This window comes from Grammomys surdaster, unplaced genomic scaffold (assembly GCF_004785775.1).
Source record: "Grammomys surdaster isolate TR1022 unplaced genomic scaffold, NIH_TR_1.0 125896, whole genome shotgun sequence".
Taxonomy (NCBI): Eukaryota; Metazoa; Chordata; class Mammalia; order Rodentia; family Muridae; genus Grammomys; species Grammomys surdaster.
In genome coordinates this window covers 1,275,558-1,287,807 of record NW_021620720.1, presented here as the reverse complement: position 1 = coordinate 1,287,807, position 12,250 = coordinate 1,275,558, and the positions used below count along the sequence as shown (strand labels likewise).

Here is a 12,250-nt window from a genome sequence, read left to right as displayed (position 1 = left end):
AAAATTATGCCTGGATATTGTAATGCGTACTTGTAGTTTCAGAACTTGGGTAGTAGTTGTAGGACCTCAGAGAAGTTCAGGTCATCCTTGGCTACATAATGAGTTTAAATTAAGGCCAGCCTAGCCTACATGAGGCAGTCTCATTCTCACCAAAATTAAATAAACCAGCGAAAGGTAAACATTCGAGAGATTAGATGTTTTTCATTAGACTGAACACATAAGTCAAACCTAACTTTCAATATATCTAATGGTAATTATGCTCCTAAGCAAAACAGTTGAGTCAAGAACAGGAAGACAGGCCGGGCGGTGGTGGTGCACGCCTTTAATCCCAGCACTTGGGAGGCAGAGGCAGGTGGATTTCTGAGTTTGAGGCCAGCCTGGTCTACAGAGTGAGTTCCAGGACAACCCGGGCTATACAGAGAAACCCTGCCTTGAAAAACCAAAAAAGAAAAAAAGAAAAAAAAAAAAACATGGACATCACAAAGGAAGTGGACACAGTCCCTCTAACTGCTAGCTGGCCTGGTCCTTGAAGCACAGATGTCATTCTTTGAGAGGGTAGAGAAATGAGTGTACATTTAGCCATAAGGCTGTAAACTCTGCCTGGAGGTGGTGCAAACACTTTTGATTCTAGCACTTGGGAGGCAGAAGCAGGTAGATCTCTGAGTTTGAGACCAGTCTGGTCTGCATGGCAAGTTCCAGGAAAGTCAAGGCTACACAGAGAAACCCTATCTTGAAACCACAAAGGGGTTGGGGAGGCTGTAAATCCTAAGAATTTCTTCTCTAAAATTATGTTACAGCATGATTCAGAAAAGACACTTGTTGAGCCTTAAGTGGAGACACAACAATTAATGTAAGTGTAGTTGATTCCCGAGGGAAGGTAGCTCTTTTTGTTTGTTTGTTTTGTTTTTGTTTTTTACTCTACTTTGAATGTTAAGTTGTTTAATCAAAGCTTAAAACATCAAGAGGATATGCTGTATAAATAATTGCCCCAGCTCAGTTTTGCCAAGTAGATTCTTTCCAAGTGGAAGTCGGGTGCCATCCACACTCCTCAGCTGCTGTGTTGTGACGTCAGTGGAGAGTTCTGACTGGCCTCATTGTCTTTCTGCTTACAGAGTTTTCTGAGTTGACACTGAATGGTAGCCTGGAAGAAAGGGCTGCCTTCATCAGCATGGTTACCTGCAGCCAGGTGCACTTCAAGTAATGCTCGCTGAGCGTCCTTGTGAGGTGTCATCTCTCAGGTATGTTGTGATGATACCTTGTGTTTTAGCTATTTCTACATTGTCAGTACCACATCCACACATCAGAAATACAACTGTTCACCAGGCATCCCTCAAGGGCCTACCAGGTTATCACTTGATTCTGCAAGTCTCCAATGCCTTTGTACCTTTTGTTGGCCACTTAATAGGTCTACTTAACTCTAGTATCAAAGAAATTTTTTATCTGTAGTTTGATTTCAAAATCATTGGTAAAAGAAAAAAATTGTAAATAGACACCCCCACACACAACTTGACATAAAAAGCAAAGTTTTGTTAATAAAGTTTTCTTCAGCCACATTTCATTGAGCCCTAAATGTAAACACCTTTTTAAAAAATACTTGATTTTTAAAATCAAAAACGAAACACCACTAAGCAGTGGTTGTGCATGCCTTTAGTCTCAACACTCAGGACACAGAGACAAACAGATCTCTTGAGTTTTGGGCCAGCCTGGTCTACAGAGGGAGTTCTAGGACAGCCAGAGCTACACAGAGAAATCCTGTCTCTATAAACCTAAAAAATAAAATCATCTTACTTTGAGTTGATATTATTAGTTAAAAGGATTGATGGAAAATCCTCTTTTGGGTTTTGTTTTGTTTTGTTTCTGAGACAAGATCTCACTATGTAGCACTATCTGGTCTGGAGCTCACAGAGATCCACCTGGAATTAAAGGTATATACTACCTTGCCAATCAGGCCTGTTTGTTTGTTTGTTTGTTTGTTTGTTTGTTTGTTTGTTTGTTTCATAAGTAGAATTAAATAATGGATAACATGCCTGATCTTACCATTCCCCCTTAGGTCTCATTTGCCTTCTAATAAGTGGAGACTAATTTTATCATAGTTTAAAAATAAAATGAACTTTAGTGTTTTTGGTTTTTTGTTTTGACAGGATCTATGTAGTCTTAGAGCTCACTATGTAGATCAAGCTAACCTTGAACTCACAGAGATCTGCCTCTCTGCCTCCTGAGTGCTGGTATTAAAGGCATACGCTACCACACCTGGCTTTAGTTTAAATTAAAAACAAAGCAAAACTTTGTTTGGTTTGCCATCATAGTGGTATTGCAGAGTCTCTTTGCTGGTCACAGTGCAGTGGCTGTCACTTGTGGTCTCCCTCCTGAGGCACATGTCCCGCCCACTTGTTGCCCATCTGCTTAGCTAGTAGTCTACAGCCTGAAAGGGTTTTAGATTGATAATGTCCATAAGATATGGCAGTGCTCAGTGACAGTCATCTGTACATTAAAGTAATTTTTCCAGATAAATGAAAAAAATCATCAAGTTACAAAACTATACACTGTGTTCCTAATTTTGAAAAATGAGATGTGTGGATGGTAGGTAGCAAAATATTGACTCTAACTTCAGGAGACTACAGGTTTCTTTCATTTTATTTATGCTTATTTTTATTTTCTTATTCTTAAATCCCAGCACAAAACAAAAGGGGAGTGAGTTAATTTTCAGAGCCTAAAAAATAGACATCGCATGAACTTTTGAAGCAGAAAAGAAGAGTGATCGCGAAGATGCTCTGACAGACGAAGGTGGAGAGGAGATCCCATCTCAGCTGTGGCTCCTGAGGAGAAGTGTCAGCAGCAGGGCAGCAATGAGGATGGAGAGGGCGCAGACTGTGGGGACCACAATCTCCGAAGTCACATGCATGTGCCTAAGCAAGGGCTCTGAAATGGACAGAGAACATTCCACCGGAAGTGAGCTTTGTTTTGAAGCAAAAGCTAAAAGGGACATTGCGTTTCTAATTTTTCTCATTTGTTGTAAAAGTGAAATCCAGCATTATTTTGAGATGGAGTTTTGGGACCATGAGACAAAGGCAGTGTGTTCACTTGGTATGCATACAGCTTTTGGGAATCCTTACCATCACACAAAACTTACGTGAGAGCTGGAAATGTCACAGAAAATCTGCCTAGCTTTGGTTACTTCACTGGTATTTTATTAAGCTTGAGTATGGTTAATATTTATGCTGGCATTGCATTAATCTCAAAATATTAGCACCTGTATTCCATGGGTTCTCTAGGTTTTACTGCAGGACTTGTAAAAAAAAAAAATCTTTTGGACTGGGCATGGTAGTGCACACCTTTAATCCCAGCACTAAAGAGGCAGAAGCAGCCTGGTCTACAGAGCAAGTTCCAGAAAAGCCACAGCTACACAGAGAAACCTTGTCTCAAAAGGAAAGAAAAGAAAAAGAGTCCCTTGGAAACATTTTTAGCTTTTTGAGTTCGTTATTCTCGATATACTTACATCTCATATGCTCATTTATTACAATTTATAATGGTAATTCTGACACTTATTTCTTTGTTAACACAAAAATTCACTAAAATGTTAAATTATTTGATAATTGTTGTGTGGTTTAATCTTTAAGAGCTAAGTGTTATATCCACCAGTCCAAGGGAAGACGTTCATGTGACTCGCTCTGACTTGTCCGAGCACCCTGGTAACCGAAGTGAACTGGCACGGCTGTGTTCTTGTGCAGCTCACGGGCTAGTCAACAAGTCTTCATTAAAGCCGTGTTGTCTTTACTTTGATTTGGTGAACTATAGTTTATAATCTGTAGACTATGACCTGGTTATTTATGAGTGTGGGGACACTGGTGTGTGTGGTCACGCTGGGTAGCTCGGCTGAGGGGGTTTCTGCACCACCTGTTTTGACCCTACATTAAAGAACGATACTAAAACAAGAAGTGTATTTCTTCAGGTGCCCTTAAGCTAAGCAGAAAAATGGGTTTCAGAGACGTTGGTCGTATTCTGTATTTTGGATCCTTTTAGAACTCAACTGCATAAGAAATTATGCCTTTAATCACAGAACTTGGGAGGCAGAGACAGGCAGAGTGAGTTCCAGGACAGCCAGGGCTACATAGAGAAACCCTGTCTGGAAAAATAATCAACAAGGGGCTGGAGAGATGGCTCAGTGGTTAAGAGTGCTGGCTGTTCTTCCAGAGGACCCAGGTTCAAACCCCAACATTCACATGGGAGCTCACAACTGTCTGGAACTCTAGTTCCAGAGATTCTGACACCCTCACACAGATATACATGCAGCCAAAACACCATTGCACATAAACCATTGCACACAAGGAAAAAATGATGCCTTTTAAGAGTGTGAGGATAGTACTTTGTTTATTGCTGCTATCTCCGAGGCTTAAAATAATGCTAAAATATTAGGGAGTACTGAGTAGTTATTTATTGGAGATAATCTTACAAGCTATAATCCCAGCTTTGGGAGGCAGGAGCAGGGGGAACACAGGTTCAATGCCTATCAGAGCTATTGGGTGTAATGCCATCCTAGGCAAGTTAATAAGAACTTGTCTCAAAAAGTAGGGCTGTGGCTACAGGGATGGCTCAGCAGTCAAGAGCACTGGCTACTGTCCCGAGGACCCAGCACCCACAGGACAGTCATCACTGTAACTCAAATTCCAGGGGATTGGACACCATCTTCTGTCTTCCTTGGGTATTAAATATGAACACAGACATATATACATACAGGCAAACACCCGTTCATATAAAAAGAAAAAAAACTTAAGTAGGGCTGATAAGATGGCTTAGTGGGTAAAGGCATTTGCCACCCAATCCTGACCATCTGAGTTCAATCTCTAGAACCCATGTTAAAGATGAAAGAAGAGAACCAATACCACAAAGTTGTTTTCTGAATGCCTCACACGTGTGCATGTGTGTGCGCACACACACTAGCAGTAAATTTAAAATTTTTGGAAAAGTAAGAAGTATAGGGATATAGCTCAGTAGTATAACACTTAGTGTTTTTGAAGCCCTGGGTTCAATCCCTAGCAATTCCACACATACAAACATGACCTGTGTAATTAGTGTGGGAATGGAGTTAGAGTATTGAAATCATTCTTGGGAAGGGAGGCATGGCTCTGTCAGTAAAGTACTTGTTTGGCCTCTAGAACTCACATAAAAAAATGATAAAATGTCAAGGTACAATGTACTTGTAACTCAGGACCAGGGGAATAGACAGGAAAAGCCCCGAACTCTAGCCAGTCTAGACTACTTATTCTCCACAGAAGTGGTTCTAGTTCCTGAGTATTACACACACACACACACACACACACACACGAGATAGCTATCCTAGCCTCCTTCATTTCCCTGGTGTTAGCACGTTTTTTGCTTACATAATTTGTTTGATGTAGAGTCTTTAGCCCATGTTAGTCTGGGCTCAAGATGGATGGTTGGATGGATTTTAGGTAGATCATTTTGAGACTTTTGGTAATGCCATCATATATATAACATTACAGAATTATCAAAGATAAGAATCCTCACCTGTGGCAAGCATCTGGTTGTTGACGGAGCAAGTTTCCAAGGCTTTGAGACGCCAACTTTCCACCTAATAAAAAATCCACTTGTTAAGTAAGTTCCCCTTGCTATTTTCCTATGCCTAAGATTGTTTTTAGAATAAACGAGGCATTTTTATACAAAATTTCGATGCATTTGTGTCATCGAGCTTGGCCAAAGCCTTTATCAACTCATCAATCTCAGCAAGACAAACATGTTTTAAATCTACCCACAGTTTGGATGTTACTAATTTTTTTTTTTTTTTTGAGACTATCACATTGAAGCCCTGACTGGCCACAAACTGGCTATGTAGCTGGAGCCAGCCTTGAGCTATACCCTCGGCTTTATGTACTGCTCTCTAGTACCGACAGCGAACACCTGAGGGATGTGGTCACGGTCCTCACCTCCAGGCCCTCTTGCCTCACTCTGAACCAGTTCTAGCAAGCCAGTCAGATTTGTTTGTAATTTTTTATTAAAATCCTCTAAATCATAATTTATAGTTCATGCTTGTAGATGGCAGATGTATACAAAGTCGAGCTGCCAAAAGATGTAATTTTGCTTGCTTTGTTTTGTTTGTTTTTGTGATGTACCTTTGTATGCCCTTGGAGGCCAGAAGAGGGTGTTGGATCCCCTGGAGCTAGAGTCGGAGGCTGAGAACTAAACAAGAACAACAGAACACCCCATCTGGTAGGCTTTTAAAGCTTAAAGTTTAGTCAGGCAGTGACATGCAGGCCTTTGATCCCAGCGCTCTGGAGGCAGAGGTAGGTGGATCTCAGAGTTCAAGACCAAACTGGTCTACAGGTCTACAGAGTGAGTGACCGGACATCCAAAGCTGCACAAAGAAACCCTGTCTGTGAGTAGGCGGGGAGCTTAAAGTTTGTTTCTATTTAAACTTGGCGGCCAGGCAGTGGTGGGGCACGCCTTAGTCCCAGCACTTGGGAGGCAGAGGCAGGCGGATTTCTGAGTTGGAGGCCAACCTGGTCTACAGAGTGAGTTCCAGAACAGCCAGGGCTACACAGAGAAACCCTGTCTCGAGAAACAACAACAAATCATCATCATCATCATCATCATCTTGCCTTGGAGACTGTGCATGCATATATAAATAAAATGGTGGGAAAAGATATAGTCCTACATTTTTTTAAAAAGATTTATTTATTATGTATACAGTGTTCTGCCTGCATGTATCCTGCAGGCCAGAAGAGGGCACTAGATCTCATTACAGATGGTTGTGAGCCATCATGCGGATGCTGGGAATTGAACTCAGGACCTCTAGAAGAGCAGACCGTGCTCTTAACCTCTGAGCCAACTCTCCAGCCCCATAGACCTACATTTGATTTACAGAACATCTTACATATTGAAGAGTAGTGTCTGTTTGTATCATGGTAATATTTTTAATTCATCAGAATTACCATCTGATTCATCTTTTCTAGTCTTATTGTTTGAGTATGTTCTAGATGCAAATAAAACCCCACAGGGATGGATAGGAAGGCAACGTTTGGAGCTCAGTGGTAGCGTTGTCTGTCATATGTAAAGCCCTGGATGCAACAGCGCAGAAAACCATTGACATCTTTACTGATTTGGTCCATTGAAACCTAGCTCAGACAGGACCCTTGTCACCCTGATGCCCTGTCTGGAAGGGACTGGATTTTGGGTCATGTTTACTCCATCCTAAGCAGAGGTCGTGGGGGGATTGTGCCATATTCCCCACCCCTTCCTTGGAATAAAGGAGCGGTGTGGTTCATCTTAATCTTTAGCTCAAGAACAGAACAAATGTCATGGGTAAGTTAGCCGCCCTACCTCTTGTGGGTTTGGAAACCCATTGGCTGTGATGATCTCTTTGTAATACTGAACAGAAGCCTTGGGATATCGGGGCTTGTTTCTCAGATTGAATTCAACATAGTAGAAGCCATATTTATCTGCATAGCCTTTCTCCCATTCAAACTGATCCAACAGAGACCAGGAAGTATACCCTCTTATGTCCACGCCATCTTTTATAGCTGTGAAGACAAATGAATCCATTCTTAATATGTTTCATTTGCTTAGAAGTATAAACAGTATCAAGTTGTTTCTATGAGATTTAGAAGCAGGTTTTAGTTGATGGTAGATGATAGATTGAATCTTGTCTACATAGAAAAACATGTGAAACAAATCTTAGTTTTATCTCACCTTTTAACATTTCATTGACGTATCCTTTGAGGTACTGAATTCTCCACACATCGCAGAACTGAGTGCAGTGTAGCTTTTGGGGTGCTCCACTTTCTGTCACGTATATGGGAGGGTCACCGTACTGAGTCTGAAAGTGAGGCGAGAGCAAACACCTGACTTACAGGTGGTCACGTGTCTGCCATAGTCTAATGAAGTGCATGTTAGCTCTTAGTAGGTGTCACACTTAGTAGGTGTCAAGTAACATGTTGATTGAGAGATGAATGTAGGCCAGTGAGCTGATGTGGAAGACTAGTTCTCAATAAAGGGGCCTTGTTTGGGGAAAATGCCCTCCAGGTCTTACTCTTTCCCACAAATTCCCTTTCAAATTAGATGGGCCTTAAAACGGCTAAATATTCCTGAAAGGGGAGCCGGTGTTTTCTTTACTGGTATACCCAGTGCTTAGCTGTTCCTGTAAATAGCCTCTCACCATGCGCTGGTAAGCAACCCCAGCTAACCTCAGTGGGCCACGCACAGACACACAAAGACATAGAAGTAGGAAGAACTTTGTTGGGAAGAAGGGGGTTAGGTGGGAAGTGGCGGGGGAGACAAATAATGGGAAGTAGATGTGATTGAAATACATAACATACATGTGTGAAATTGTCCGGGGGTAAACTTAAAAATCTCCTCTAAGGGGCTGTGGAGAGGACTGGTTGAGAGCACTTGCTGCTCTCCAGTTCCCAGCACAAACACGGCAGCTCACGACCATCTGTAACTAGTTCCAGGGGATCCGCTCTTCTAATCCCCACAGATACCAGCCACCTGTGTGCTGCACATACTCAGGCAAATGCTCATATTCATAAAATAAAAGCATATACTAAGAAAGAAAATGTTGTCGGTCAGATTTTCAGCTGTCATTGGAAGTAGTTACATAAGTATCAATCTGCAAGGCCTACACTTAGTAACTGAGGTGCAGGAGGCTGAGGCTCATAGCTCATTAACTTTTTTGTTGTTTCCAGCTGTGTGTGTTTGTTTCTTTGAGGTAGAGTCTCATGCAGTTCAGACTGGCCTTGAGATCAGTATGCAGTGTGTTGAGGCAAGTACTGAATTCCTGACCTTCCTGCAGCCAATCTCCCAAGCCTGTGCCTCTATTCACCTGAGTGTCTGAGAGAGACTAAACTCAGGTCTGAAGGTCTTACATGATTTGGTGTGGTAAGTACCTGGGCAAAGTTGAGAAGCCTCCTGAATCCCCACGGCACAGAATAGAGCCATGGAGATCCCATTTCTGGCCAGTTGGGGTCCACGAGTTCCACCAAGCCACGGTCATTCTGGTAGCTGGGCCCCTGGTGGGAGGGATATTTCCTTTGAGTAATGTATCGAGTGGTAAAATGGCCCAGTCCCAGGAAGTCAGATGTGCCTTTAAGGTAGCTCTTCTCCTGCAGGGAGAATGTGGGCAACCTCGATATCTCCAGGCCTTGCTCGGCACTCCTAGCTCCTGACAGGAGAGAAGATGAGAATTATTTCTTAGTCATTTCGCTGTGTCCCACAGTGCTGCTGAAGTGACGGTGGAGCACTGGTCCAGCAGACAAGAGCACTCACTGCTCTTGCAGGGAACCCAGATTCAGTTCTCAGTGCCCGTGTGGCAGCTCGCAACTGGCCATAACTCTAGTTCTAAGGGTTCAGTATCCTCTTCTGACATTCCAAAGGCATGAGGAACACACATGGTGCACATACATACATGTGTGCAAACACTCGTACACATAAAATAAAAATAAAATATTTGTTTTTAAAGCTGAGCTTTAAGCCAGGCAGTGGTGGCGCACACCTTTAACCCCAGCACTCGGGAGGCAGAGGCAGGTAGAGCTCTGAATTCAAGGCCAGCCTGGTCTACGGTGTAAGTTCCAATAAAGTCAGGGCTACACAGAGAAACTCTGTCTCAAAAAAAACAAAAAACAAAAAAAAGGCTGAGCTTTAAAGAATCCAGATATGTGAAAAATATACCCTTAACCTTTCAAATTGGAATTGTGATTTTCAACACTATCTAAACAATTTAATTTTTAAACATTTATTTTATAAGCCAGGCATTGTGGCACATACCTTTAATCCCAACACCCAGGAGGCAGAGACAGGTGGATCTCTGTAAGTTCAAGGCCAGGCTGGTCTACAAATTGAGTTCCAAGGCTACACAGAGATGCATATATATATATATATATATATATATATATATATATATATATATTCATGTATATATGTGTGTGTGCACCCACATGAGTGCAGTCCTTGCCAAGGTCAGAAGTGGGTGTTGGATCCCCTGGAGCTGGAGTTAACAGGCAGTTGTGAGCTGCCACATGTGCACACCTCCGGAAGAACATCGACTGTTCTTAACTGCTGAGCCATCTCTCCAGCCTCTATTAAATTGTTTTCTAAATTTAGATCGCTTACTGTTTGTGTCTAGGAGTGTAGCTTTAGTAGTAAGAACTTGACAGGCATGTACGGGGCCCTGGATTTGACCTCTAGCAGCCATAGAATGAAAGATTTCTACTTGTTACTCAGTGAGTGGTATACGGGTAGCTCCTTAGCTACCTGGGTAAAGCAGGGTTAAACTGTTTCTCACATTGAAACACTGACCTGTGGGCTCCTTCTAGAAGGATATCAATGGTAGGGGCATCACAGGCATGTTCATGCATTGCTGACAGTGTAAGCTGGGACAAGTTCTGCTCTGGCAATTTTGCTCTCTACCTGGACTGCAAAAGTACACTTTTTTTTTTTTTTTTGGTTTTCGAGACAGGGTTTCTCTGTGTAGCCCTGGCTGTCCTGGAACTCACTCTGTAGACCAGGCCGGCCTCGAACTCAGAAATCCTCCTGCCTCTGCCTCCCAAATGCTGGGATTAAAGGCGTACGCCACCACTGCCCGGCTAAAAGTACACTTTTTAACTGACAAACTCCAAACCTCTTTTTTTTTTTTGTTGTTTTTTTTGTTTTGTTTTGTTTTGGGATTAAAGGTGTGCGCCACCCCCCCCACACACACACACACACACTCCAAACCTCTTTATCTAGTCCTTTGTCCTCCTGTGGAACAGGATCTAGGTACAAGTGTCTTCACTGTAAACTGAGTAGCAAAAGGTTGGAAACAATTTACATTTTATTGCCAAGGGGATGGCTAAAGAAATGGTGGAAAACTGAGGAGGTAGCATGCATGAGGCCCCCCCGCACTGCTTGCTAGCACCACAGTACTAACAATAGGAGCTAGAGAGATGGCTCGGCAGCTAACAGTACTTATTGCCAGTGGACCCAGGTCCAGTTCCCAGCAACCATATGGTGGCTCACAGACATCTATAACTCCAATTCCAGAGAACCCAATGCCCTCTTCTGGCCTCCATGGATACTTTGTATGCATGTGGTACACAAAGATACATACAAACAAAACATTCATACACACAAAGTAAATCTAATACTGTAACCTCTCTTAAAGTAAGAATAATTACAGTTGAATGACCATCAGTACCATGGTGTGTAGCTATTAGAACAAATGAGGCAACACTTTCTATGCCAGGATGGAAAGAGGGACTAGACATATGTTTAGGAAATAAAAGATGCAGGCCACTGGTGATAACAATAACTACATACTCTGGCAAAGAAGCAGTGATCTAATAGGACAACAAGATCATTTGCGAGGAAGGGGGTGGACTGGAGAGGTGGTTCAGTGGTTAAGAGCACTGACTGCTCTTCCAGAGGTCCTGAGTTCAATTCCCAGCAACCACATGGTGGCTCACAACCATCTATAATGAGATAATGAGATCTGATGCCCTCTTCTGGCATTTAGGCATACATACAGATGGAGCACTAATATACTTAAAAAAAAAAAAAAACTTCAAAAAATGACCATTTGCAGGGAGACTATTGGCTGAGATTAAAGGAATAAAAGGTTTGTACTATTAATATCTTTAAAACATCAGCATATTATTGCTGTCAGTCAAATTCAGTAACTAGAAAAACCACTGGGCACTGTTCCTTTTATTGCCAGATGCATTTACTAAATATGGCTAAATCCAGTCACATTGAAGGTTTGAAATTTTTTTCTCTTTTTTTTCCTCTTTTTTTTTTTTTTGAAATTTTTTTAAGTTAACATACAAAATAATGGATTTCCTGGTCTACAAAGTGAGTTCTAGGACAGCCAGGGCTACACAGAGAAACCCTGTCTCAAAAAACAAACAAAAAACAAAAACAAAGTAATGAGTTTCGTGATGGCTTTTCTGTACGTGTGTGTTATGGGACTTATTTGTTTTCTTTCCCTTCAGTCCCCTCCTCTATACTTATTCTGGTACTCTCTCTTATCCTCGCTTCCTGCTCCTTTCAGAGCTCCCTCTCCCTTGCTGGGCGTGATGGTGCATACTTTAATCTTTGGGAAGCAAAGACAGGTGGATCTTTGTAAATTGAGGCCAGCCTAGTCAACATAGGGAGTTCCAGGACAGGCAGGGCTATTACAGCTAGTACACCAAGAACCCTGTCTTGAAAAACCAAAAAAGAAGAAGAAGAAGAAGAAGAAGAAGAAGAAGAAGAAGAAGAAGAA

At 42.1% G+C, this 12,250-nt stretch overlaps 2 protein-coding genes across 2 annotated transcripts in view; one reads left to right on the top strand and one right to left on the bottom strand.

The window, feature by feature from the left end:
- The window catches only part of Zwilch (zwilch kinetochore protein), a 23,534-nt gene extending 19,759 nt beyond the window's left edge, over positions 1 to 3,775 (top strand). Inside the window, exons 13-14 of the mRNA XM_028752382.1 lie at positions 1,113 to 1,238; positions 2,675 to 3,775. Coding sequence (XP_028608215.1) covers positions 1,113 to 1,201 — 89 coding nt within the window. The 3' untranslated portion in view covers positions 1,202 to 1,238; positions 2,675 to 3,775. The remainder of the gene's footprint in view (positions 1 to 1,112; positions 1,239 to 2,674) is intronic.
- The window catches only part of Lctl (lactase like), a 19,378-nt gene continuing 9,739 nt past the window's right edge, over positions 2,612 to 12,250 (bottom strand). The window contains exons 10-14 of the mRNA XM_028752371.1: positions 8,901 to 9,175; positions 7,705 to 7,831; positions 7,336 to 7,535; positions 5,527 to 5,590; positions 2,612 to 2,919 (exon numbers count right to left, since the gene is read on the bottom strand). Coding sequence (XP_028608204.1) covers positions 2,804 to 2,919; positions 5,527 to 5,590; positions 7,336 to 7,535; positions 7,705 to 7,831; positions 8,901 to 9,175 — 782 coding nt within the window. The 3' untranslated portion in view covers positions 2,612 to 2,803. The remainder of the gene's footprint in view (positions 2,920 to 5,526; positions 5,591 to 7,335; positions 7,536 to 7,704; positions 7,832 to 8,900; positions 9,176 to 12,250) is intronic.